General features: G+C 43.7%; 1 protein-coding gene across 4 annotated transcripts in view; it reads left to right on the forward strand.

The window, feature by feature from the left end:
* The first annotated feature begins 5,666 nt into the window (after positions 1–5,666).
* Positions 5,667–23,082, forward strand: part of LOC149307312 (RNA-binding protein with multiple splicing 2) — a 49,236-nt gene continuing 31,820 nt past the window's right edge. For 3 of the 4 annotated variants that reach the window (XR_016282367.1, XR_016282368.1, XM_089538873.1), the window contains exon 1: positions 5,667–6,154. Coding sequence is in view for 2 of the 4 variants with exons in the window: in XM_089538873.1 (XP_089394999.1) it covers positions 6,068–6,154 (87 nt within the window). In the remaining 2 variants the exon portion in view is untranslated. The remainder of the gene's footprint in view (positions 6,155–23,082) is intronic. The other variant, XM_089538872.1, reaches the window with a different exon arrangement.

Genomic DNA, 23,082 nt, shown 5'->3' on the forward strand with positions numbered 1-23,082 from the left:
TCTCTCAGAACATAGATATAATTCCACAGTTAATGTGGGAGTGCTTTCTTTTTTTCTGGCCAAAACATATTGCTGTGACCTGTCCTTATTGTTGCTGTTTCTATATGCCATCAGGTTAACTTTGACTTATGGCAACTCTGTGAATGAGAGACCTCCAAGACCCCCCCCCCCTCATATTAACAGCCCTGCTCAGGTCTTGCAAACTCATGGCTGTGCCTTCCTTGACTGAGTCCAGCTATAGTGGAACTTTCCTCTTTTCAAATGCATTCTACTTCACCAAGCCTTATTATCCTCTCCAATTAGACATGTTCAATGTATGACAGCCTTAATCGTATCAATGTGGCTTGTAGTGAGAGCTGGGGCTTGGTTTGCTCTTGAATGCATTTATTATTGTGTTTTTGGCAGTCCAGTGCATCCATGCATCTCCTGGAGCACCACTTTCAAATATTATTGCTGATATTTGCCATCAAGTTGACTTTGACTCGTGGTGACTCTATGAAGGAGAGACCTCCAAGAACCCTGACCATCAACTGCCTTGCTCAGGTCTTGCAAACTCAGGGCTATGCCTTCCTTGGTTGAATCAATCCATTTTCAGTGTAGTCTTCCTCTTTTTCTATTGTCTTTTTCTTTCTATCAGTCAAAAGGATAGAATCATAGAATCATAGAGTTGGAAGAGACCCCAAGGGCCCTGATCCAGTCCAACCCCCTTCTGCCATGCAGGAACTCTCAATCAAAGCATCCCTGACAGATGGCCATCCAGCCTCTGCTTAAAGACCTCCAAGGAAGGATGTTGCTTTATGGTACGGCTTGGTCTAGGGAATGTTGCTTTAAAAATAATAATCCCTAGTGTTGCCAGTTCGACACAATACAGAAAACAAAGAACTAGCTATCTAGGGGAGCTGGCAAAGTGACCAATGCTCAATGGGACCAGATGCTAATTGGGACTGATGCTCATCTTGTGCTTTGTACTTTGGGACACCAACCAGGGAGTGCCAACGCACACCAGGTAGAGCCAGACACATGTCAAGACACGCTTGGTGGTGTCCCGTTACACATCTTTGCAAATTACTAACAGGATTTCTACGTAGCTAAGTATATGTAAAGATACAAAACATAGACTGTGCCTTTGCTCTCCTCTGAGGCTGAGAGAGTGTGACTCGCCCAAGGTCACCCAGTGGGTTTCCATGGGCAAGTGGGGATTCGAACCCTGGTCTTCAGAGTCATAGTCCAATGCTCAAACTTAAAAAAGGACAAGCTTGCAGAAGATTCTGATGGAGAACCAAGAATCAATCCTATTCCAAGCCACAAAAGAGGCACCCATTTGGGCTTTATCTAGTGAGATGGGCCAAGGGTGCAGTGGTACTAATGGAAGGGAACTGAGGGGCAATACCCGCCAGGTGTTTTGCACCCAGAGCCAGGCTGTGTGTGAGATATTGCGTCTTGTGGATCACATGGGAATGGAGTCATCACTTGGATATGGGCCAGGTAAGGTAAGGAAAGGAAAGGAAAGGTAGAGCCCTGGAACAAGCCTCTTGGGAGTCTGGTGGGACACAGCTTTCCTGGGCTGCATCAAAACTGCAACAGTAATCTGGCTTGAGACCACTTTACGTGTCATGGCTCAATGCTATGGAATCCTGGGAACTGCAATTTGTTGTGGCACCAACAAACTACCATTCCCAGGATTCAGTAGCATTGAGCCATGGCACTTAAAGTGGTCTCAAACCAGATTTTTGCTGCAGTGCAGATGCAGCCATAATCCTCAATGCCGGATAGAGAATAAATAAAAAAGAGTCCCCAGAAGCCAATAAGGCAAAGAAAGAAGAAATCAGCCCAAGAATCGTTCTCTCCAATAGGAGTTTAGATTCCTCCTCCAAAGCCATCCCTGCTCCTTCTTCATCTCCTTCTAATATATCTGTATTTCTGTTGTTGGCACACAACAACAACTGTGCTGCCTTTGTGTAGCTGTATCTCCAGCTAGGGGTCTGTTTCTGGTCTGCCTTCATGGTAGAAGGGTTGTTTGCAGGCGGAAAGTATGATTAAATATCTCTGTGTGTGTGTGTGTGTGTGTGTGTAGTATATGTAATATATATGATATAAATGGATATGTATATATATTTATACACACACATATGTACACACACAATACACACACACACAATCCTATGTATATATATTCATACACTTATACACACACATAATACACACACAAAATACACACACATATATAATCCTATATTTGTGTGTGTGTGTGTATATATATATATATATATATATATATATATATATATATATAAACACAATCCTATAAGTGTGTATATGTACATATATATCACACAGAGACATATATAGAGAGAAACACAATACACACATATATAATCCTATGTGTGTGTGTGTGTATAATAATAATAAAACTAATAATCCTATATCATATAAAACCCCTATATTATTTCATGTTGTCTGTGTATTATGTGTGTGTGTGTGTGTGATTTTAATTGTTTGTGTTTTATATATATATATATATATATATATATATATATGTTTAAAATCCTATATTGTTATTGTTATTATATTGGATTTTTCCCTCTCTGGGCAATTTTTCCCTCTGCAATTCCCCCTGAGATTTGAGCTCCAGGGAAAGAAAGAAAGAAAGGAAAGAAGGAAAGGAAAGGAAGAAAGAAAAAAAGGAAGGAAGGAAGGAAAGAAGGAAAGGAAGAAAGGAAAAAGAAAGGAAAGGAAGAAACAAAAAAGAAAGGAAAGAAAAAAGAAGGAAAGGAAAGAAAAGGAAGAAAAAAGAAAGAAAGAATGAAAGAAAAGAATTAAAAGAAAGAAAAGAAAAGAAAAGAAAAAAGAAAGAAAGGCAGTCCAATGACTTCCGAAGAAAGCTGCATCCGCACTGCAGAAATAATCCGCTTTGAAGCCACTTTAACTGCCATGGCTCAAGGCTATGGGGTTTTGAGGACTGTACTTTAGTGATCAAACCGGATTATTTCTGCAGTGCGGATGCAGCCCCAGATCTTGGAATTTGGACCATTCTGGTCTCGATGAATAAGAGGCGCATGGCATGAGAGGGAAAGGGGCGCTCTGTGTGTGTTTTGTGTGTGTTGTGTGTTTTGTGTGTGTAGTTTCCGGCATTTTAAAATGTTGGCGATGCATTTCAAAATAAAAAAGGCGAGGCATCCAAAGGAAAAAAAAGGTGGATAAATCTGGGCTAAGAAACTCTTCCTGAAACGATCTGAAGGCAGACAACAGCAACCGCAATAATGGCAGTTGCAATTAATAACACAACAGCCACAATAATAACTTTAATGATGATGGTAATAATAACAATACTACAGTAGTCCAACTACTCCGGGGTTGCAAATAAACCTCCTTGCAATCTGAGGAACCGAAAGGGAAATTTCAATACGGGACAGAATCATTCTTTCTTCCGAGGAGGCTTCTGAAATGCTTAGGGTTCCCGAATGCAAAGACATAGCCGTGTTAGTCTCTAGAATCAGCACCCAGAGAGAGATCTTGCAGCACCTTTCAGGTTCAAGGTCCAAAGCGCACTGCAGAAATAACCCAGTTAGAGACCGCTTGAAGCGCCCTGGCGTTTGGTGAGACATGGCGCCTCCTCTGTCCGGGTGCCACAAGGTTTCCCAGGATTCCCTAGCCCTGAGCCAGGGCAGATAAAAGGGCCTCCAAGTGGACCTAATTGAAAGAAAGAAGTGGGCGGCTTGAGCTTTCCTAGGCTTCAGTCTACTTCCTCAGATGCATTTAGTCCATGAGGATGAGGAGGATTGAAGGAACGCGACACCCGACAAATGACGGAAGGCTCGGCATTCGTTCCAGTTTGTTTTGTTTTCCAACATCGATTTCTCTTGTAAACAAACAACAAACAAACAAACAAACAAACCGATTTCTTTTTCACCAGCAACTGTCGCTTGAGAACTGCAGCATCCTTAGAATTGGTTGCATGCATCCCTTTGCATCTAGTCTTCCTTATTCATATTATTATTATTACTACTATTATTATTTAAGAGATCCTTCCTTGCCTATAAGATCCCTTTGCATACAGCTATGCGTACTTGGTATACAAGATCCTCGCCTATAAGATCCCTTTGCATAGGCGCCGGTACTTGATCCCCTTGACGAAAACTCATGCTCCCGATCTCTCTCTCTCTCTCTGAGTGAGCCTCGACACGGTCCCTTTGCGCACAAGATCCCTTGGTAGACTCGCCTACAAGATCCTGGCATCAGACTAGATCCCCTTGTATACGAAAGCCCAGGCTCCCAATGCCTTTCTGGATCTGGCGATCTTTCGGGTATTTAAGGGGATCTGACCCAGGGATCAGGCAGGATCTGGTGCTTTCGCAGTGTTTAGGCGGAAGGGATCCTGCTTAGCTCCCAAGATCCATCGGGATCTGGTGCCTTTCGGGTATTTAGCCAGATCTAATCCCGTTCAGTTTCCAAAATCAGGTGGGATCTGGTGCCTTTTTCTCCGCACTGCAGAGATAACCCAGTTTGGCGCCACATGAACGGCCAAGGGCCAGTGCTATGGAATCCTGGGAACTCTAGTTATCCTGTGCGCTGATGCCACAACGAACTGCAGTTCCCAGAATTCCATAGCATGGAGCCATATCATTATTATTATGTTTGGGACCAAAGTGGCGCCAAACCAGATTATTCCTGCGGCGCGAAGACAGCCAGAAAGTGGTACCAAAGCGGATCATTCCCTGCAAATGCGGAAGCCACCAAACCGAATTATCTCTGCAGCGCGGATGTCCTCAGTGATGCCAGACCGGTTTATCTCTTCAAGCACGGAGGCCTCCTTTTTAAAGGCTGCATCCTCACTGCGGAGATAATCCGGTTTGACGCCACTTTAACTGCCCTGGCTCAAGGCTATGGCATTCTGGGAATGGGAGTTAGTTGTGGCCCCAGAGCTCTCTGACTACAATCCCCAGAATCCCAAGGCATTGAGCGATGGCTGTTAAAGTGGGGTCAAACCGGATTATTTCTGCAGTGTGCCGTCGATTGCTTTTTGTAGAGAGTCGGGATATAAATACGTTTATTATTATTATTATTATTATTATTATTTAATGTTGTGGGTGCGGCCTTTTAAAACACAGAGCAGTTTGGGGGAAGGAAGGAAGGAAGGAAGGAAGGAAGGAAGGAAAAGAGAAGAAAAGGCAAGAAAAGCAGTCAGTCCAGCCATCAGCCGAGGAGAGCGATCCCTTGAAGCCGGACGGCCTTCCTTCGCCAGATTCAAAAGGGAAAGGGAAAGGAGGAAGGAAAAGAAAGAAAGAAAGAGGAAAAGAAAGAGAAAGTAAAGGGATGAAGGAGTCAGTCAGGAGGAGGGCGATGCCTTGAAGGCAATGGAGTCGGAGAAGGCTTCCTTCATCAGTTTCAAGAGTTAAAGGAAGGAAGGGAGGAAAAGAAAGAGAGGAAAGAAAGAAAAGGGAGGAAAGAAGAAAAAGGAAGGAAGTAAAAGGAAGGAAGGAAGGAAGGAAGGAAGGAAGAAAAAGAAAGAAAGAGAGGAAACAGGAACGAAAGAGAAATAGAAAAGGAAGAAAGGAAAAAGAAGGAAAAAGAAGAAAGTAAAAGGAAGGAAGGGAAGAGAGGAAGGAAAGGAAGGAAGGGAGGGAGGGAGAGGCGGGATCCCTGGAGGCGTCAGCGCCGGAGGCTCCTTGCCTCCTTTCTGCCTCCATCAAAGTTTCAGGAGTTGGAGGAGGAGCTCCGTCCGAAGAAGAAAGTTTGCAGAGGGAAAGGGGCGGGGCCTTGTGGGCGTGGCCTGGCGTTGCCTGGCGACGGGATGCGGGGCGGGGCCTGGGGCGAGGGTCTGGTGGCGGGGTCTGCTCTGCTCTGGCTCGCAGCTGTCGGCGTTTGGCCCTCGGGCGCCCATTGGACGCAGCCGCCCTGAAGAAGGCGCCGCCGCCGCCCGCTCCGCCGCCCGCGCACCTCCGCCTCCTCCTCCTCCTCCTCCTCGGGCACCGGCACCCTCCCGCCTCCCTCCCTCCCTCCCTCCTTCACAGCAGCAGCAGCAGCAGCAGCACCTCCAGGACAGAGACGGACCTCCGCCGAGCCCGCCATGAGCAACCTGCAGCCCAAGGAGCCCGAGCACGGCAGCACCGGCAGCACCGGCACCGGCAGCGGAAGCAGCAGCCTCGAGGAAGAGGTAGGCGCCCCGCACCCGGACCTCCCTCCCTCCCTCCCTCTGGAAGACTCAGGGAGCCTCGGCCTCCTCCGCGCAGCCCTCAGGGCCCTCAGCCCAGGAAGGAAGGAAGGATGGAGGGACGGAGAGAAAGAGAAGGAAGGGCGCCAAGGGCCGGGCAGGGGCTCTGACGGGAACCACTCCGGTCCTTTGGGCGCCTGCAGAAAACTTCTCTCCTTCCTTCCTTCTCTCCTCTCTACTTCCTTCCTTCCTTCCTTCCTTCCTTCCTTCTTTCCTCCTTTCCTTCCTTCTCTCCTTTCTCCCTTCCTTCCTGGGAGTCACCAAACGTTCTTCTTTTACAGCACATGCCAGACATTCTTTCCTCCCTTCCTTCCTTTCTCTCTCTCTCTCTCTCTCTCTCTTTCTCTCTTGGAGACCCGAACTTTTTTTAATCCTAATTTTGTGGCACAAATTCTGTCTGCTCTTCTTGCCTTGAGAAAACTCTCTCTTGCCCCCCGCCCTGCCTGCCTTCCTGCCTTCCTTCCTTGTTTCCTTCCTTCCTTGTTTCCTTCCTTCCTTCCTTCCTTGTTTCCTTCCTTCTTTCCTTCCTTCCTTCTTTCCTTCCTTCCTTCCTTGTTTCCTTCCTTCCTTCCTTGTTTCCTTCCTTCCTTGTTTCCTTCCTTCCTTCCTTCCTTCCTTCCTTCCGCAGTGTGACCGAACATTCGTCTTTCAATAATAATAATAATAATAATAATAATAATAATGTTAGAGTAAAAAGAAATAAAAGCACAAAGCAAAACCTAATCAGAATATACACAAGGCTAACCCTCCGCCAACATCAGAATAAAACAATCAGTTGCACTTTCAAGATGAAAATGAGTTATAAAGCCATTAAAAGGTGGGTAACTGGAGAAGGAGAACTGCAGGCTGTCTCTTAATGGGAGATCTGCCTGGGAAGGATTGCCTTTGACAGGACATGCCAGCAATTCAGTTCCTTCCCTTCCCTTTCCTTTCTTCCTTTCCTTTCCATCTTCCCTTTCCTTTTTCCCTTCCCTTCCTCCATCTTCCTTTTCCTTTTCCTTTTCCCCTTCCCTTCTCTTCCTCCATCTTCCTTTTCCTTTTCCCCTTCCCTTCCCTTCCTCCATCTTCCTTTTCCTTTTCCCCTTCCCTTCTCTTCCTCCATCTTCCTTCCCTTTTTCCCTTTCCCTTTTTTCCCTCCCTTCCATCTCTTCCATTCCCTCAAGCAAACAGTCTCTTGGTGACCTGAACCTTTTAAATTTGCTGTCTGACCAATGGCTCTCCTTCCCTTGGTCTGAGAAAACTCTCCCATTCCCTCTGGCCAGGAGCAAGCTCCTTCCTTCCTTCCTTCCTTCCTTCCTTCCTTCCTTTCTCTTTCTCTCCCAATAAAGCAGTCTCTTGCTAACCTGAACTTTCCTAATCTTGTGGCACAAATGCTGTCTGACCAACTACATTCCCAGGCATCCCTTTCCTTGCTTTGGGGAGACTATCTCTTGCTCTCTGGCCAGGAACTAGCGCACTCCCTTCTTCCCTCCCCTCCCCTCCCCTCCCCTCCCAGGGTGACCCAAAGCCCTCCTTTTCCAAGACATGTCCTCCATGTCCTGGAAAAAGTGTCCTCCGTCAACCATCTGTCCAGGAGGGATTTCAAACTGTCCTTCATTTTGAGCACGACTCAGATGCATGGATTTATATCGATAGGAGTGTTTTCAGCTTTCAGTTGGCCGTGTCCTACATTTTTCTTGACTGTCCTCCTCGCGGTGCCTTGTCCTCCTTTGCAGTTAGGACGACATCTGGCCACCCTGCTCCTTCCTTTCTCTTTCTTTACCAATAAAGAAGTCTCTTGGTGACCTGAGCTTTTCTTATGCAGCAATTTGTTTCCAAGTTACATCAACCCTAAGCTGAAACGATCACAGGTTTCTTCAGAGAGGGGTTGCCATTGACATCCTCTGGGGCTGAGAGAGTGTGACTTGCCCAAGGCCACCCAGTGGGTTGACATGGCAGGGCCGAAATTCAAACCCAGTCCTCCCAGTGTCCTGGTCCAGTGCTCAGACCATTACTCCACACTGGCCCTCTTTTAGTGGGGTAGCCTGACTTTTTAACGCCTGCCTGGCAGCTGAGTGGAGAACGCAAAGATATCCCTTTTCTCCTGAGCATATGCTGAGCATATACTGGCAATGGCAGCTGTTGCCCAAGGAGAGCTTGGCTATCAAAATGCGGGGTGTTTCTTAAATCATTTGCACAGTTACTTGCCATTTTCACTTTATTTGCAGGATGCTTTCAATGCGCTTTAATTTCTCTTTAATGCCGAAATTAGCCCCAATGTGATAATCGGATTATTTGACTCTTTGATTCTTTCCTTAAACAAACAATACGCCTTGGATCATAAATGGTCTTTATAGCCAAGAACTTGAGCTCCCTTCTCATGAAGATCTTGAAATGCCTACCTAAAGGCTACTAGGTTTCACGGGGGTTGCCTTTTGCCCTAGATCTTTGCGGATTTGGACGACTGGGTTGCTTGGAAGTGACCTTTCCCTCCTCTAGTCATTCTTCTTGAGATCCAGATGTTGGCTTGGTTTCTCTTGGTGTAATCTGAATCGAGATGTGGCTGCAAATGTATGAGGTCCTGGTTTGGAGCTAGAAAATGGAACATGGCTCCGTTCCATGCAAGAAAGCCAGGGAAGAGATTTGCTGATTCCTCTCATGCTTTTGGACTTGGCTGGAAAGCAGAGACCATGCTACTAGACTCCCTTTCCGACCAGCCTTGTGGATTTTCCTTTGTGTGCGTGTGTGTGTGTGTCTACCTACACTACCATTGTGAAAATAATTGCATGTCATTGAGTGGCGAAGAACAAACTTCAGTTACAACCAAACTGACCATGTCATGTAGCATCAGTTACCTGTGCAATACTCCCATTTGTAACATGTTCGGGTATTAATTTATCATCTGCTGTATCTGTTCCACGGAAAAGACGTAGCTACCGCATAATTCAAAACTAGGGCTGAGCGACCTCCATGTTGGGTGTGCGTGTGTTCATCATCTGTGTGTGTGTGTAGCTCTTGAGATAAAAGGAAGAAGCCTCGGTTCCCCCTGGGCTGCAGTCAGTTACTTGTCCCCCTCCCAACCCTCTGGAAAATAGCCGTGTGGCTTCGTTGGCGCAGAATGGCGGCCGCTCTCCTCCATTCCTTCCAAACTGCACAAAGAACTGGAAGATCTTAATACTGTAGCCATACATTAGCAGCAGAGCTAATCTAAACTACTGGTAACCGCAATCTGAAAACGGATGGAGGCTTTCTCTTCACATTCTCTAACGGGACCATGTTCTGCGCAAAATGCTTCAGTCGGGTGGTTCTTCTGGTCTGGTGTTCTCTTGCGGATGTTGTATTAGGCTGAGCAATATTGATGTAATGTTGTTATATGTTGTATCTCGATTTCGATTAAATGATTTTGATTTTGAAAAGAAACACATGAGAAACTTGGGCACTACATGTTTATGATCTGGATGCTTCTGGACTAATTGCTTTGAGTGTCCTTACTTTACCTGTGCATCGTTGTTATGGGCCTTCAGGTGAATTCTAACTTTGGATGGCGCTCATCTAGGGTTTTCTTCGGAGGAGGTTTGTCGTCGCCTTCCTCTAAGGCTGAAAGAGCGACTTGCCCAAGGTCACCCAGTGGGTTTCCATGGCTGAGCGGGGATTCGAACCTGAGTCGTAGTCCAACAACAACAACAACATTTGCCATATATACTCGACTATAAGTCAACCTCATGTATAAGTCGAGGGCAGGTTTTGGGGCCAAAATTATGGATTTTGATATGACCTGTAGATAAGTCGAGGAGAAAACTTAGGGGCATGTAATGAAGGATCTATGAAGCTAAGGAAAACAATGCCAACAAAGTTACAAAATCCCAGCAGGAATAACTGTTTGTGCTCACAGTAAATGCTGGATGGATGAGAGTAGAAGGGTTTGAGGATCAATGCTTTCAGGACAGATTACGCTCTTCCCTTTCATCAGGGGATGGTTCCATATGTGTGTGTGTGTGTGTGTGTGTGTGTATTATATATAAGAGTTAAAGTACGGTACTTACATTGACCCATGGATAAGTCGACTCAGATTTTTTGATTAAATTTTCTAGACTTTAGCACAAATATATACAGTATTTATATCCTGCTTTCCGCCAAAATTGGGACTCAGAACGGCTTACAATTTAAAAGAATTACGATTAAAGCATACAAAAGTGGTCATTAAAACAGAATTAAACTATTACAGTATTAAAACACATCGCTTAAAATAATAAAATGCAGTTAAAAAGATAAAATTGCTTAGTCCAGTACTCAAAAGACTACATGACTCCCGGTGTCTGCAGTTCATCATCCTATCAGGCAGATGCATGGAAGACCCTTTCCTCCCATTTTTTGTTTGCTTCATTTAGCTATACAGAAATGCAAGAAATGCAAAGAACAAATGAAGCCATTACATCTTGGGTCAGTAGCAAATTGGCTGGAATCACATACCCAGCTTGCAAAAAATGGCAAACCTAGTAGAAAAGGTTGAAATGTAACTGTTACTGACACAGATAGTGAGCTCACTAACAATTCTACTCTTAACGCTTTTCTGCTACCGTTTCATCTCTGTCAATTATCAACAGTGTATAGTAAACATACGGAAGAATATCAAAATCAATACACTGATGGGCAATTAGCCGGTCTCCATTGAATTACCAAGTGGCTGCTGGTTTTTGAGATCCAGACAATAGAATGGTTTATTTGATATAATCCATGAAGACGCCTGATGCGTAATTATTGTGAAATCTTGTATGTGCCCTAATTTTGCCAGTTTTGGAAGGTTCCAGGAATTATCCTTTTAAAAGTAAGAGTAATATTTTAAAAGTAACAATTTACTTTTAAAAGTAAAAAAAAAAATAGCTCCTTGAAAGTGTCATGTGTGAAACTTTGCAGATAATAATGCAGAACTGGAGGTTAAGATGGCTGTGACTCCTCTGCTTAAGTTCATGTTGCTTAAATTCATTTTATTATTTGGTGCATTAACAAATTATGCCCTGGACTGGTTTAACGATAACTTGCTTTAACTAATAATTGTACCACAAAAAGAGGAATATGCATTTCTTGTGCATTGTAACCCCCATGCCTACCTTGAACAGATAGGATTGTCATAATGGGCCATTCTCTTATGTGTGTATTGTATGCATGAAAATCCAGGGAGGCTAAAATGTTGGCCACTGTCAGGCTTTGCTTGGTTAAGAGTCTAATCTATCAAACTACGATTGTGCTAATCACCTTTAATTATGATTTCCATTTATATGGGAACTGAATTTGGGGAAGGTGAGAGTAGTGGTTTTCTTATGTAAGAAACTATGTATTCCACCCCCCCCCCCCCCCAAAATCCCCAAACATTGTTGATAGAGCAGATGAAAAGGGCCACTCTATATTTAAATCCATACAGCCATTTTCTTCCGTCAGTGAAGACTTTGCATGTGTCATTCAATGACTGCGTACAACACTAACTCCCTCTCAATGCAGATAATGGTGACTTAATCTGAATTATTTTCATGATGAAAGATAGGAAGACTGATCCTTGTGAATAAATAGTGTTTGGATTCACACAGTCACGTGGCTTTTTATAAACGTTAGGATGGGGAGGGTGAATGAACCTAAACTGGTGCATTGGACTGAAGAGGGCTATCCTACAAAGTCACACTGATTATTCCAGAAAGGGGAGGATTAGCCATGATATTCAGTATGCTATTGCTGGGATGGAAAATTAGTCTCCCTCCAGGGTGAGTGGCAATGCACAATATTCCTTATTGCTAGCTTCACAGACTATAGCTGATGGAATTACAGCCCAACACTATTTGGAGGGCCATACACTTCCTACCTCTTTGCTATTTCCTTTCTGCTGTGAAAGATCTGCATGCGATTCCACTTAAATTTCTAGCATAGCCCTCTTCAACCTGGTTCCTTTCAAATTGCTGTACTTCAGTTTGTCTTCATCTTCACTCAATCAGCTTGCATACCTTCCAGCATTTCGCATATGGAAACACATGGGGCCAAACACCATCAGAGTGTGGTGAAGACAGCAAATGTTTTTAATGAGGAAAAACACAAAGCTAGGAGAGGCTGCAGCAGTTTGCTTTTGCCTGAGCCTGCTGGGAAGGGCAAAATTCTGCCTCCCTCCTCTCCTCTCCATTGAGTTAATTGAGTGCAAAATACTTTTCCACTATGAACTCACTTTGTCACAACTGAAATTAGCTAAGGGCAAAGGGGGTAAGTGGGAGGAGGAGAGAGAAACTGTGACATTTAAAAAGCAGCTGAAAAGTTGGGGTGGCAGAGGGTTAATTGGGACTGTCCCTTCCAAGCTGGGATAGTTAGAAAGTATGGGGCATGTTTCCTGGGAATGGCAGGAGTTCTAGTCCACCACATCTGTAGTGAGCCCAGGTTGGGGAGAGCTATTCTATAGATTAAAATGGAATTGCATACAGATCCTTGGGTGGTATAGCCGGCAATGTTTCTCTATAGATAGGCCTCTCCTGTTCCCTCTGTTATAGGAGTAGGGAACTGTTTGCCCTCCAGATGGTTTTTTAAATTAATGTTTTAATACACAGTACATAATGCAAATTGTACAATCCATATTTCATAATATGCTTTTCTCCCCTCTCCCCCTCCCAAAAACAGCATTTGAGGGAAATGCATTCCAATCAAGTTAACAATCATTATCGGAGATGTGGAAAATATCATTAATTATATTTTTTAACTTCTTCATACCCCATTTTGCCTTCCACTTTCTTAATCACGATTTCCCATTTATCTTTCCATGATTCTTTATTGCTTTCCCCAACATATTTAAGTCTTCTTTCCCTAAGGAAATCAAATAATATGTATTCTTTTATATATTTTAAACAAATAAGACTTAGTCCAGTTCGGTTTCTTTTTCCATCCAAAAGCAATCACTGCATGGTGCCCTCCAGATGTTGTGCCAATAACTCCCAAAATTCCTGAGTACTGGCCATGCTGAGTGCATGTGAAAGTTAGACATTTTGAGGGCTAAAGCTTCCCCTTCCCTTTAGAAGGGTCTGAAGATTCAGGTTATAAATTTGGCTCTTTGTGGGGGATAGAATATCACAATTAAAAGTGACATTTCTAGATAGAGCAATCATGAGAATTCCCTGATTACAAGGAAGTCTGCTATGATTGATATGTATCATGATGAGACAAATAGTCATGCTGTTTAATGTCCGCCTTTCACTGTTGGAGAATATTTAGTGGCTATTTACTGTACAAAGCAAGTCAAGGTCTATAATTTGGTTTGGCAGCCCCCTCCCCAGTATGTAATAGTGCTGGCTCCAGGGAATATCAAAAGCAAAGTGGCCTGTAAAAACTTTATTGTTGAAAGAATACATTTCTGGGATCTTGTATTTGCCCTCTTGTGATATTTATAGCCTTCAGGGACTTGGCTGATTAAACATCTTTTTCCATTGTCCCAGGAAATACAAGTATCTACAGCAGAATGTTTAGAGTGGGAGGAAAATCTTCAGCTCTAGAAACATGCCTAAGAAAGAGATTTCGTAAGGCAGTGGTTCTCAGACTTTTATCCTTGTGTCCCCTTCACATCTGTATGCGGATTTCATCCTCCCCTAAGTAGACATAGTGTATAAAAAAATAAAAAGTTGTTTGTTTAATGTGCTTATTTCAATTTATACTTTCATATTTTAACATTTTATAAGGAAGCAACCTTGTTCAAATTAAAAGTTTTATTTAAATAAATTCAATATTTAATATGTGTAAATTATACACATACTCTCTCTCACAGATGTTCCAATGCTCAGATATGTACTCGTGCTAGAGAGTCATGCACTTTCATTCTTTCTTTCACTCTCACACATACTCATCAACTCTCATGCACACACAAACATTCATTTCTCTTACTTTCTCTTCCTTCAGGCAAAGGCTGCTCTCCAGACACCCTCTTTGCCATTCTCTTCCCCTCCAGGAAAAAAAATGCTTAGAAAGAGGTGTGTGGGGTGGGGAATCAGGGCCTTAGGGTTATTCACATTGTGAATCTCTATTGTTCACACACATCCTGAATGCACCCAATTAAGTTGGAGGGGGCTGCCAAAACCCCACTTAATCCAGGATAATCGATATTTGGTTCCTCCCAAAGTTTTCTTAGAAAGATCGGCATCATTGGTAGTGTGAATAATCAATGTGAATAGACCTGGGATAAAACGCTGCATACCAAAATGCATCGTTGCATCAGTGACTCCATCTTTATTTGAGTGCTTGCACATGTAAGCAACTGAACTTGCAGAGATGCAGATCAATGCAGTTCCATAGTGTGAATAACAAACCTGGAATGCCTAAGTGAGATGATTCACATCAGCATGCTAAAAAAATATATGTCCGAATGACCCCCCACATCTCACATCTCCCCCTTTAGCAACTCTTGTGCCTCCCTGGATGTTCCACACCACTATTTGTGAACCACTGCTGTAAGGCAACCTATTTTCTCTTGCTGTACAAGATTTGGCAGAACATAAAGGATGCTCAACAATGGCTCCTTTTCATCCTGGAGGGAAGTGACCAGTGGGGTCCACAGAGTTCGGTCCTGAGCCCAGTGCTATTCAACATCTTTATTAATGACTTGGTTGACAGAATTGGGGGCATACTCATCAAATTTGCAGATGACACCAAATTAGGAGTAACGGCTAATACCCCGGAGGACAGGATCAAAATTCAAAATGACCTGAATAGACTAGAATGCTGGGCCAAAGCTAACAAAATGAAATTCAACACAGAAGTCTAAGGTACTGCTCTTAGGATGGAAAAATGAAATGCATAGATATAGGATGGGGGACACCTGGCTGAACAAAACTACGTGTGAAAGGGATCTAGGAGTCCAGGTTGGCCACAAGTTGAACATGAGTCAACAGTGCTAAGAAGGCCAATGCAATTTTAGGCTGCATCGATAGAAGTATAGTGTCTAGATCAAGGGAAGTAATAGTGCCACTGTATTCTGCTTTGGTCAGGCCCCACCTGGAATACTGTGTCCAATTCTGGCATTACAATTCAAAAAGGACATTGAGAAACTGGAGCGTGTCCAAAGGAGGGCGACCAAAATTGTGAAGGGTCTGGAAACCATGCCCTATGAGGAATGACTAAGGGAGCTGGGGATGTTTAGCCTGGAGAAGAGAAGATTAAGAGGTGATATGATAGCCCTGTTTAAATATTTGAAGGGATGTCACATTGAGGAGGGAGCTAGCTTGTTTTCTGCTGCTTCGAGACTAGGACCCGGAGCAATGGATGCAAGCTCCCGGAAAAGAGATTCCATCTCAACATTAGGAGGAACGTCCTGACAGTAAGGGCTGTTCGACAGTGGAACACACGCCCTCGGAGAATGGTGGAGTCTCCTTCCCTGGAGGTCTTTAATCAGAGGCTGGACAGCCATCTGTTGGGGATGCTTTGATTGTGAGTTCCTGCATGGCAGGGGTTGGACTCTATGATTCTATGAAAGGAAAGGCTCCAGGATTTTTATAAAGTAAAAATTTAAATTTAATAAAAATAATTATTTAAAATTTACAAAATTTATCCTTTTAAAATTTCCTTTTAAAAACATCACATTTCACTGCAATCACATTGAAAAATGTTTTGTTGTTGTGTGCCTCTAGGTATAATTTTATTTTTGAGGTCGCTCACAATTATCTCCATTACATTCAGTGATATATGGGAATTACGATGTATGAGTAGCATTAGTACAAAAAAAACCCATTACTAAAGATTCTGTATGATGTGGTATGGGAGGAAGTCAAAGAAGAGGGTGATACCATGAGTAAATGCACTGGGTGACGCCAACCCTAGTGACGCCACTAGTTGTTTACAAGGCTGTGCTAGTATCTCACACAGCAGTTCCCCATCACTTCCAAGTCACCTCCCCTTCCAAACAGCACTTGGAAGGATATGGGTGCAGTTCTTTCATTCTATTAACTTTGGGAGAGTCAGTCAACATGGGTTTTACAAGCAACTCAGTGACTCAAAGGTTAGCACCAACTTAACATTGGACAAGAATAAGCTAATACAAAGCTGGTTCAAACAGTTATCTTGGCTGTGATGGTCAGACTGTGCATTTGACTGTATGGACAGTGATACTACAGTGCGGTTGAGTCAGAGAACATCCTGGGCTTGTTTCCTCAACACATGTCCACATTTTATAAACCCATCAGACAAGCATGAAGAAGGGTTGAATTCAGTAGCATAACAAGAGACTAAGGGGCAGCCTGCAGCTGCCTCTCTTTGCACTGGATCAGGGCTGCAGCAACCACACACTGCAGCCCCAATCTCATCTTTCCGTGACGCAAAAAAGAGCCACAAAAAGCGACTCCTTTCTGTGCTGCAGAAAGGAGCCTTGGCTACCAGATCTGCAGTTTTTGGTGCTCCTTTGGACGCAGTGCTACAGGAGCGCTGTGATGACGCCTGTCGTGTGGTGAGGCATGCTACGTCATGCTGGCCTTGGGCGGAGTCAGGGCATGTGTCGTGTGGACGTCATGCCCTTATCTGCTGTCAGCCAGGTCTTAATGGTCGGTCTGTACACCGTCTAAGTCCCTTACATTAGGAATATCTTTCAAGAACATCTACATGATGCCACCTGCCTTTCTCAAGTTATCTTCTCAAAATCCACCTTTCCCAAAAAGCTGCATTCTTACACCACATAGCTGAAGCACAGCCTAAAAGTATATGGTATTTACTTGCATTATTTGTTTTAATTGTATAGCCTCCCTCCACTAACATTACTCATATTGTCTCTTTCAACCTGAAGATTTGAGTTGGAAACTCCTTGGGAGAAAGGATTTGTGTTTATTAATGCAACACCATAAAAGTTCTGTTGTATGCTGCTGTTACACAACCACTTCATCACACAGGATCCACATTACTATGACCATGCAAGATACTATAACCAGTCCTAAAAGCAAAGCAGCAGAAAGAGGGTTGAAGAGACTTGTTAGGAGACAGGTTACATATTGCCAAGGCCTAACAAGGATCAAACATTGTCTGCAATCCAATTAGAGCAAGTTATACTTGTCAGAAGGACTCAAAAATACATATGTGTCAGGGACTGGGACAAAGACTATTGAGACCATGGGTGAGTGGGGCAGGAGGCATTTTTTAACCCACAGCCCTTACAGGGGCTGGTGTGGAGTCTCTTTCTTTGGAGGTCTTTAAACAGAAGCTGGATGGCCATCGGTCGGGATGCTTTGATTGTGATTTCCTGCATGGCAGGGGTTGGACTGGATGGCCCTTGTGGTCTCTTCCAACTCTGTGATTCTATGATTCTACTTCTGCTTTCATTTTAGGCCATTTTTATAGTTTGGTTTTTTTTTAAATGCACTGTAGTGACCTGAGGTTCATGAGCAAAACCACCCTATTTTAACACCCTATTTTAGCCGCCTCAATTGCATTTTGTAGAGAGGCGGGATATAAATAAATTTAATTATTGTATTATTATAACAGTTGTTTCAAACTAGATTTTCTCGTTTCTGGCCAAAAAACCCTACTCTTTTTAAATCGGGAGGTCTAGGGGGCTTTGAGGGCTGCAGTGAGTGCAAATGGGGTCCCATGGATCAGAAACTAGGGCCCCTTGCTGGCTGGGACGTCTGGTTCTTGAAATCCATCAGTATCCAAAGAGCCAAATTTACAAGCTGATGCTCTAATAGAAAGTTTTTTTTGCAGCTATGGTTGTAGAGATAGACTTGGGAATGTGTCTGGGTAATACCTGTTAAAGATAATGCATATCTCAAAACAGGGCTTTGTGCCTTGAATTCTGGTCCCACGTAGTTTATACAAGGCATGGCATTTGGCTTTTACTTGGTACAGAGTATCATATTTTCCTTTTTGGTGCCATGTAAATGGCTTTGCCTTGGATGGGTGGGGGGAGAGTTAAGGAGCAGATGTACTGCAAGATGTTGCTGATTGTTGCAAAACCAAACTACCCAAATGCTATTGCTGATTCGTTCTTACTACTGTAGGCTGTCTAACTTCTTGAATTGCTTACCAGTTGTCTGCTACCTCCTTCAGAGAACTTACTATATGTAAAGGGAGAGCTTAAATCCAGTGGTTAGTCCTCAGTAGAGTAGACCCATTGAGTACTTAAGTGATGGCTTCCAAGTGATTCGACTGCTCTAGTTTAATTGGGATTAACAATTTTGTTTGGGCCAATTGGTGCAACAAGTCCAGGGATGGGGAAACTGGCCCCTAAACCTCTCTTTTACAGCCCTGAAACAGGTCTTGAGGGCCAGTTTTCTGCTTCTCGGACACTCCAGGGTCCACGCAAACTGTCCAAAATATCAAAACATGAAAAAAGTTGGAAGTGGTCAGAATTCTACTTCTGGTCTTGAAAAATTGTATGTTTTTGATGTTAACAATGCAGCAGCACCCGGCAGTCTATTTAAAAGATGAATTGCCTCCCTTAGAGAAGGAATTTGGCTGGGGGGAGCGGTCTGGAGGGCTGTCTGGTCCCAGAGCCCACATTGTGCCCACCCCTGTTCTAGGCCACCAGCATAACCTGAAGTAAACAGGCTTCAGAGCTCCTCTTCTAGTTGATATACGGCCCTTATCCTTTTCCTTATAGCTATCAAACTTGTTGGCTGTTCAGGCATTAAATTCTTTTGATATCTTGGTGGCAAATGCCTTCCTGTTGTGGGATTGTTACTTGAACTGCCTCTGGAGCTCCAACAAACAAACTTTTTCTTGTTGGGGGTCTTCAATAAATGTTAGCTATTTAGGATTAAATGTTAGAAATTTGGGGGCTGCAGAAATTTGTTTTTTTTTTTGGGGGGGGGGGCAGAATTCTTATGGAAAGGGCAGTCCTCCCATTTTCATCCCCCATGGCAGTGATGCATTCCTAGCAATGAAAGAGCCCCAGAAATAGGCAGGTTGTGATATCTGACGAGTAAAGCTGCCTGTAGGCTAGGTTCACACACTTCTGAATCCATAGTGTAGAGCAACAGCAATATGGTGTGGTGGTGGTGTCTATCAAGGGGTTTTCTTGGCAAGATTTGTTCTGAGGGGTTATGCCTTTGCCCTCCTCTGAGTCTGATTTGCCCAAGGCCAGCCAGTGGGTTTCCATGACAAAGCTGAGGTTCGAACCCTAGTCCTCCAGTTAGTCCAGCACTGAAATCACTACATCACACTTGCTTCATGTAGGTGTAGTAAGACAAAAGTAATCCTCCACTTTTAATGGTCTGTACATCAAAGTTCTATGAAGTGGGGTCACTTGCCCTTGAAATACTTTGAAATCCTAGAGGCGCTGGCCAACTTTCCCTGTAGTAAGGGAGGATGGGAGTTATATAGATTAAAATATCTAAAGGCAAAGTTTCTTCATTGCTGTTATAACCACTTGCATTATAAAAGAATCTCTTGATCAGCGGAAGGAAATGTCTCGCCAAGATGCTGTGGAGTGTAAATCCCAGCATCCCTCACCATTAGTTATGCTTGTTAGGATTGATGGGATGTTGACTCCAACAGTATCTGGAAGGATGCACAATTCTCATTTGTGTACTAGGCCAATACATTTTTCTGTCTAGCCGAGAGTGTTCACACTTTGAAGTTCATTCTAAGAGGTGAGACCTTAATGCAGACAGGGATAGCTCTGCTGCTAGGCAGAGTGAAGAAGTCGTCTTGGGCAGTTGGTGTCTATGTAGGCAATGGCAGCAGTCACTCAGTCCCCAGCCATGCCACTTGGTACTTACTAAGGACATTACTTCGAAACCACAGTTTCACTGGGAAAGAAACAGCTTTGGTGATGCTTGTTGCATGATGACGCCTCCAACCTGTAGCTATGTTGTCCCATACCTGTCTTTTTTCATTCACAAGGGGAAAATGTGAATGACTTCACAATTGTACAAGTCCCCAGGTGCAGGGATGTAGCCAAGGGGAGGGGTCAGTGGGGTCTGGACCCCCCCTTCCGTTAGATACAATGAATGATGCGGGCTGCCACGCCACCGCACCAAAGCCCCATTATAATGGTGGCACTTAGTCTGGACCCCCCCTTCCCAAAATCCTGGCTACATTCCTGCCAGGTGCAAAATATCAGTCACATGGTGTCAGTGTCCCCTCCTCCACCACTGCCCCTCCTTGCTATTCCAAAGCAGCCTGATTTTCTTTCTTTCTTTCTTTCTTTCTTTCTTTCTTTCTTTCTTTCTTTCTTTCACTTTTAAAAACTTCACTGCAGTAGAGCTCTGAGACTGCGCAGAAAAAAAGGGGGAAATAGAAAAACCAACAACAACCCAAAGCTCCCAACCACACTGATAGCCCAGGACAACACATAGGGCATAAAGCAGGGAAGGGTAGGGCATAAGGCAGGGAAGCAGGGTTAAGGAAGAGGTTGAGAAAAGAGCGTGATGGGGGCAGCTGCCCCAGTTATGTGATTGAGAGAGGCTTGGTGATTGCCTGAAAAGTGGTTTGTTCCCATTTTATTGTTACATGTGTAACTGGTGCGAGAACCCTGTTGTCCTGAGCTCTCACTGTGGTTGGGAGCTGTGTGTGGATTGGGTGAGGATATCCTGACTTATCAGAGACCACAAGGACCATCCAGTCCAACCCCTGCCATACAGGAACTCTCAATCAAAGCATCCCTGACAGATGCCCATACAACCTCCGCTTAAAGACTTGCAAGGAAGGAGACTCCACCACTCTCCGAGGAAGTGTGGTCCACTGTCGAACAGCTCTTATTTTCAGGAAGTTCCTCCTAATGTTGAGCTGAAATCTCTTTTCCTGTAGCTTGCATCCATTGTTCCGGGTCCTGTTCTCTGTAGCTGCAGAAAACAAGCTTTCTCCCTCCTCAATATGACACCCCTTCACATATTTAAACAGGGTTATCATATCACCTCTTAGCCTTCTCTTATCCAGGCTAAACATCCCTAGCTCTGTAAGTCATTCCTCATAGCACATGGTTTCCAGACCCTTCACCATTTTAGTTTCCCTCTTTTGGACACGCTCCAGTTTCTCAACATCCTTTCTGAACTGTGGTGCCCAGAACTGGACACAGTATTCCAGGTGGGGCCTGACCAAAGCAGAATACAGTGGCAGTATTATTTCCCTTGATCTAAACACTATAGTTTTATTGATGCAGCCTAAAATTGCATTGGCCTTTTTAGCTGCCGCATCACACTGTTGACTCATGTTCAACTTGTGGTCTACTTGGACTCCTAGATCCCTTTCACTCATAGTCTTGTTCAGCCAGGTGTCCCCCATCTATCTATACATTTCATTTTTCTGCCCTAAGTGCAGTACCTTACATTTCTCTGTATTAAATTTCATTTGTTAGCTTTGGCCCAGCTTTCTAGTCTATTAAGGTCTTTTGAATTTTGATCTGGAGTATTAGCTATTCCTCCTAATTTGGTGTCATCTGCAAATTTGATAAATATGCCCCTAATTCTGTCATCCAAGTCATTGATAAAGATGTTGAATAGTACTGGGCCCAGGACAAAACCCTGTGGGACCCCACTGGTCACATCTCTCCAGAATGAAACAACCGTTTTTGAGTACCCTTTGGGTTTGGCCAGTCAACCAATTACAAATCCATGTAACAGTTACCTTGTCTCGCTCACATTTTACAAGCTTGTTTGAGAGAATGTCATGGGGAACCTTGTCAAAGGCCTTACTGAAATCAAGACATACTATATCCACAGCGTCAGTTTGCAAAGTGTCCTGTGCCAGACCTGGTACTGGCAAGTCCTAAAGCAGAGGTTTGTTTCTTCAAGTTGACACTGACTCAGGGTGACCTATCATAAGAGTTTTATTGGCAATATGGTGTGAGAATAGGCTTGCTGCTAAAATAAATAATTAAATAAATCTTTTTTTAAAAAAAAAATTTTTTTTTAAAAAGGGGATTTAAAAGAGGGAATTGTTTTAATGAAGGGCAGACACTAAAGTGGCATATGATCTCAGTTGTCTTCTGTCTTTGGACAAATCGGATGTGTTTGGATGAGATTGGATGGAGCCCTTCCATGTGCAGATACAGAGCATTTGAGATCTTGATTTAGTTTAAATATGGACAGTATTTCATATCTCCTGACTACTTCATGAGGACTACTGGCATCTGATGCGAGCCAGACTCTTATGTTCAGATGTTCCAGTTGCTAAAAACCTAATTTTCCCAGCCTTATTTGATAATTACAGCAATGGCTAGTGGAATATTTGGTTACCAGATGTTTTGGGCTGCAGCTCCAAGCAGCCCTTGCCAGTATAGTCAATGGTTGGGAACTACAGTTGACCTTCTGTATCCACAAATTCTTATCCTCAGAATCAACCATCAATGGCTTGAAAATAAATAAATTTTAAAAAGCAAATCTTGATTTGTCGTATCATTTTACTGTGCCATTGTATTTAATAGGACTTGAGAATCCATGGATGTTGATATACATGTGTGGTCCTGGAACCAGGTCCCAGCAGATATGAAGGGCCCACTGTGCAAGAGTTGAAGTTAGAAATATCTGGAAAGCCTTTGAAAATGAGGATGGCAGGCATGGTAGGAAACAAACTAGGCCTCTAGCGCTACGAACCTGGAACCTGTTACTGTTGTTGCCTAGTCTTAGTGACAGCAGCAGATGGACAAAACTCCAGTGTCAAACATTAACCAGCTTAACTGTTGCTCCTTCAGTTTGGTAGGGAAATAAAGCAGAGGTGACCTTGGCCCTACCTGCAAGTGACAACTCTGAAGTTGAAGCTTTTAGCAAGTGAATCATCCTCCCCTACCCATTATATTTAGAAGTAAGACTTTACAGTGAAAGCATCTCGGTTAAACATCTGTTTTGGGTATGGAGGAGCAGGGAAGAGTTAAAATCAATAAGAACATCTCAAGCAAGAGATGCAATTGTATTTTACCACAGAACACACGGGAGGCAAAACCTCTGCTGTTTCATAGAGAT

The sequence above is a fragment of the Sceloporus occidentalis genome, unplaced genomic scaffold (assembly GCF_023333645.1).
Source record: "Sceloporus occidentalis isolate IW3139 unplaced genomic scaffold, rSceOcc1.0.p SCAF_9, whole genome shotgun sequence".
Classification (NCBI taxonomy): Eukaryota; Metazoa; Chordata; class Lepidosauria; order Squamata; family Phrynosomatidae; genus Sceloporus; species Sceloporus occidentalis.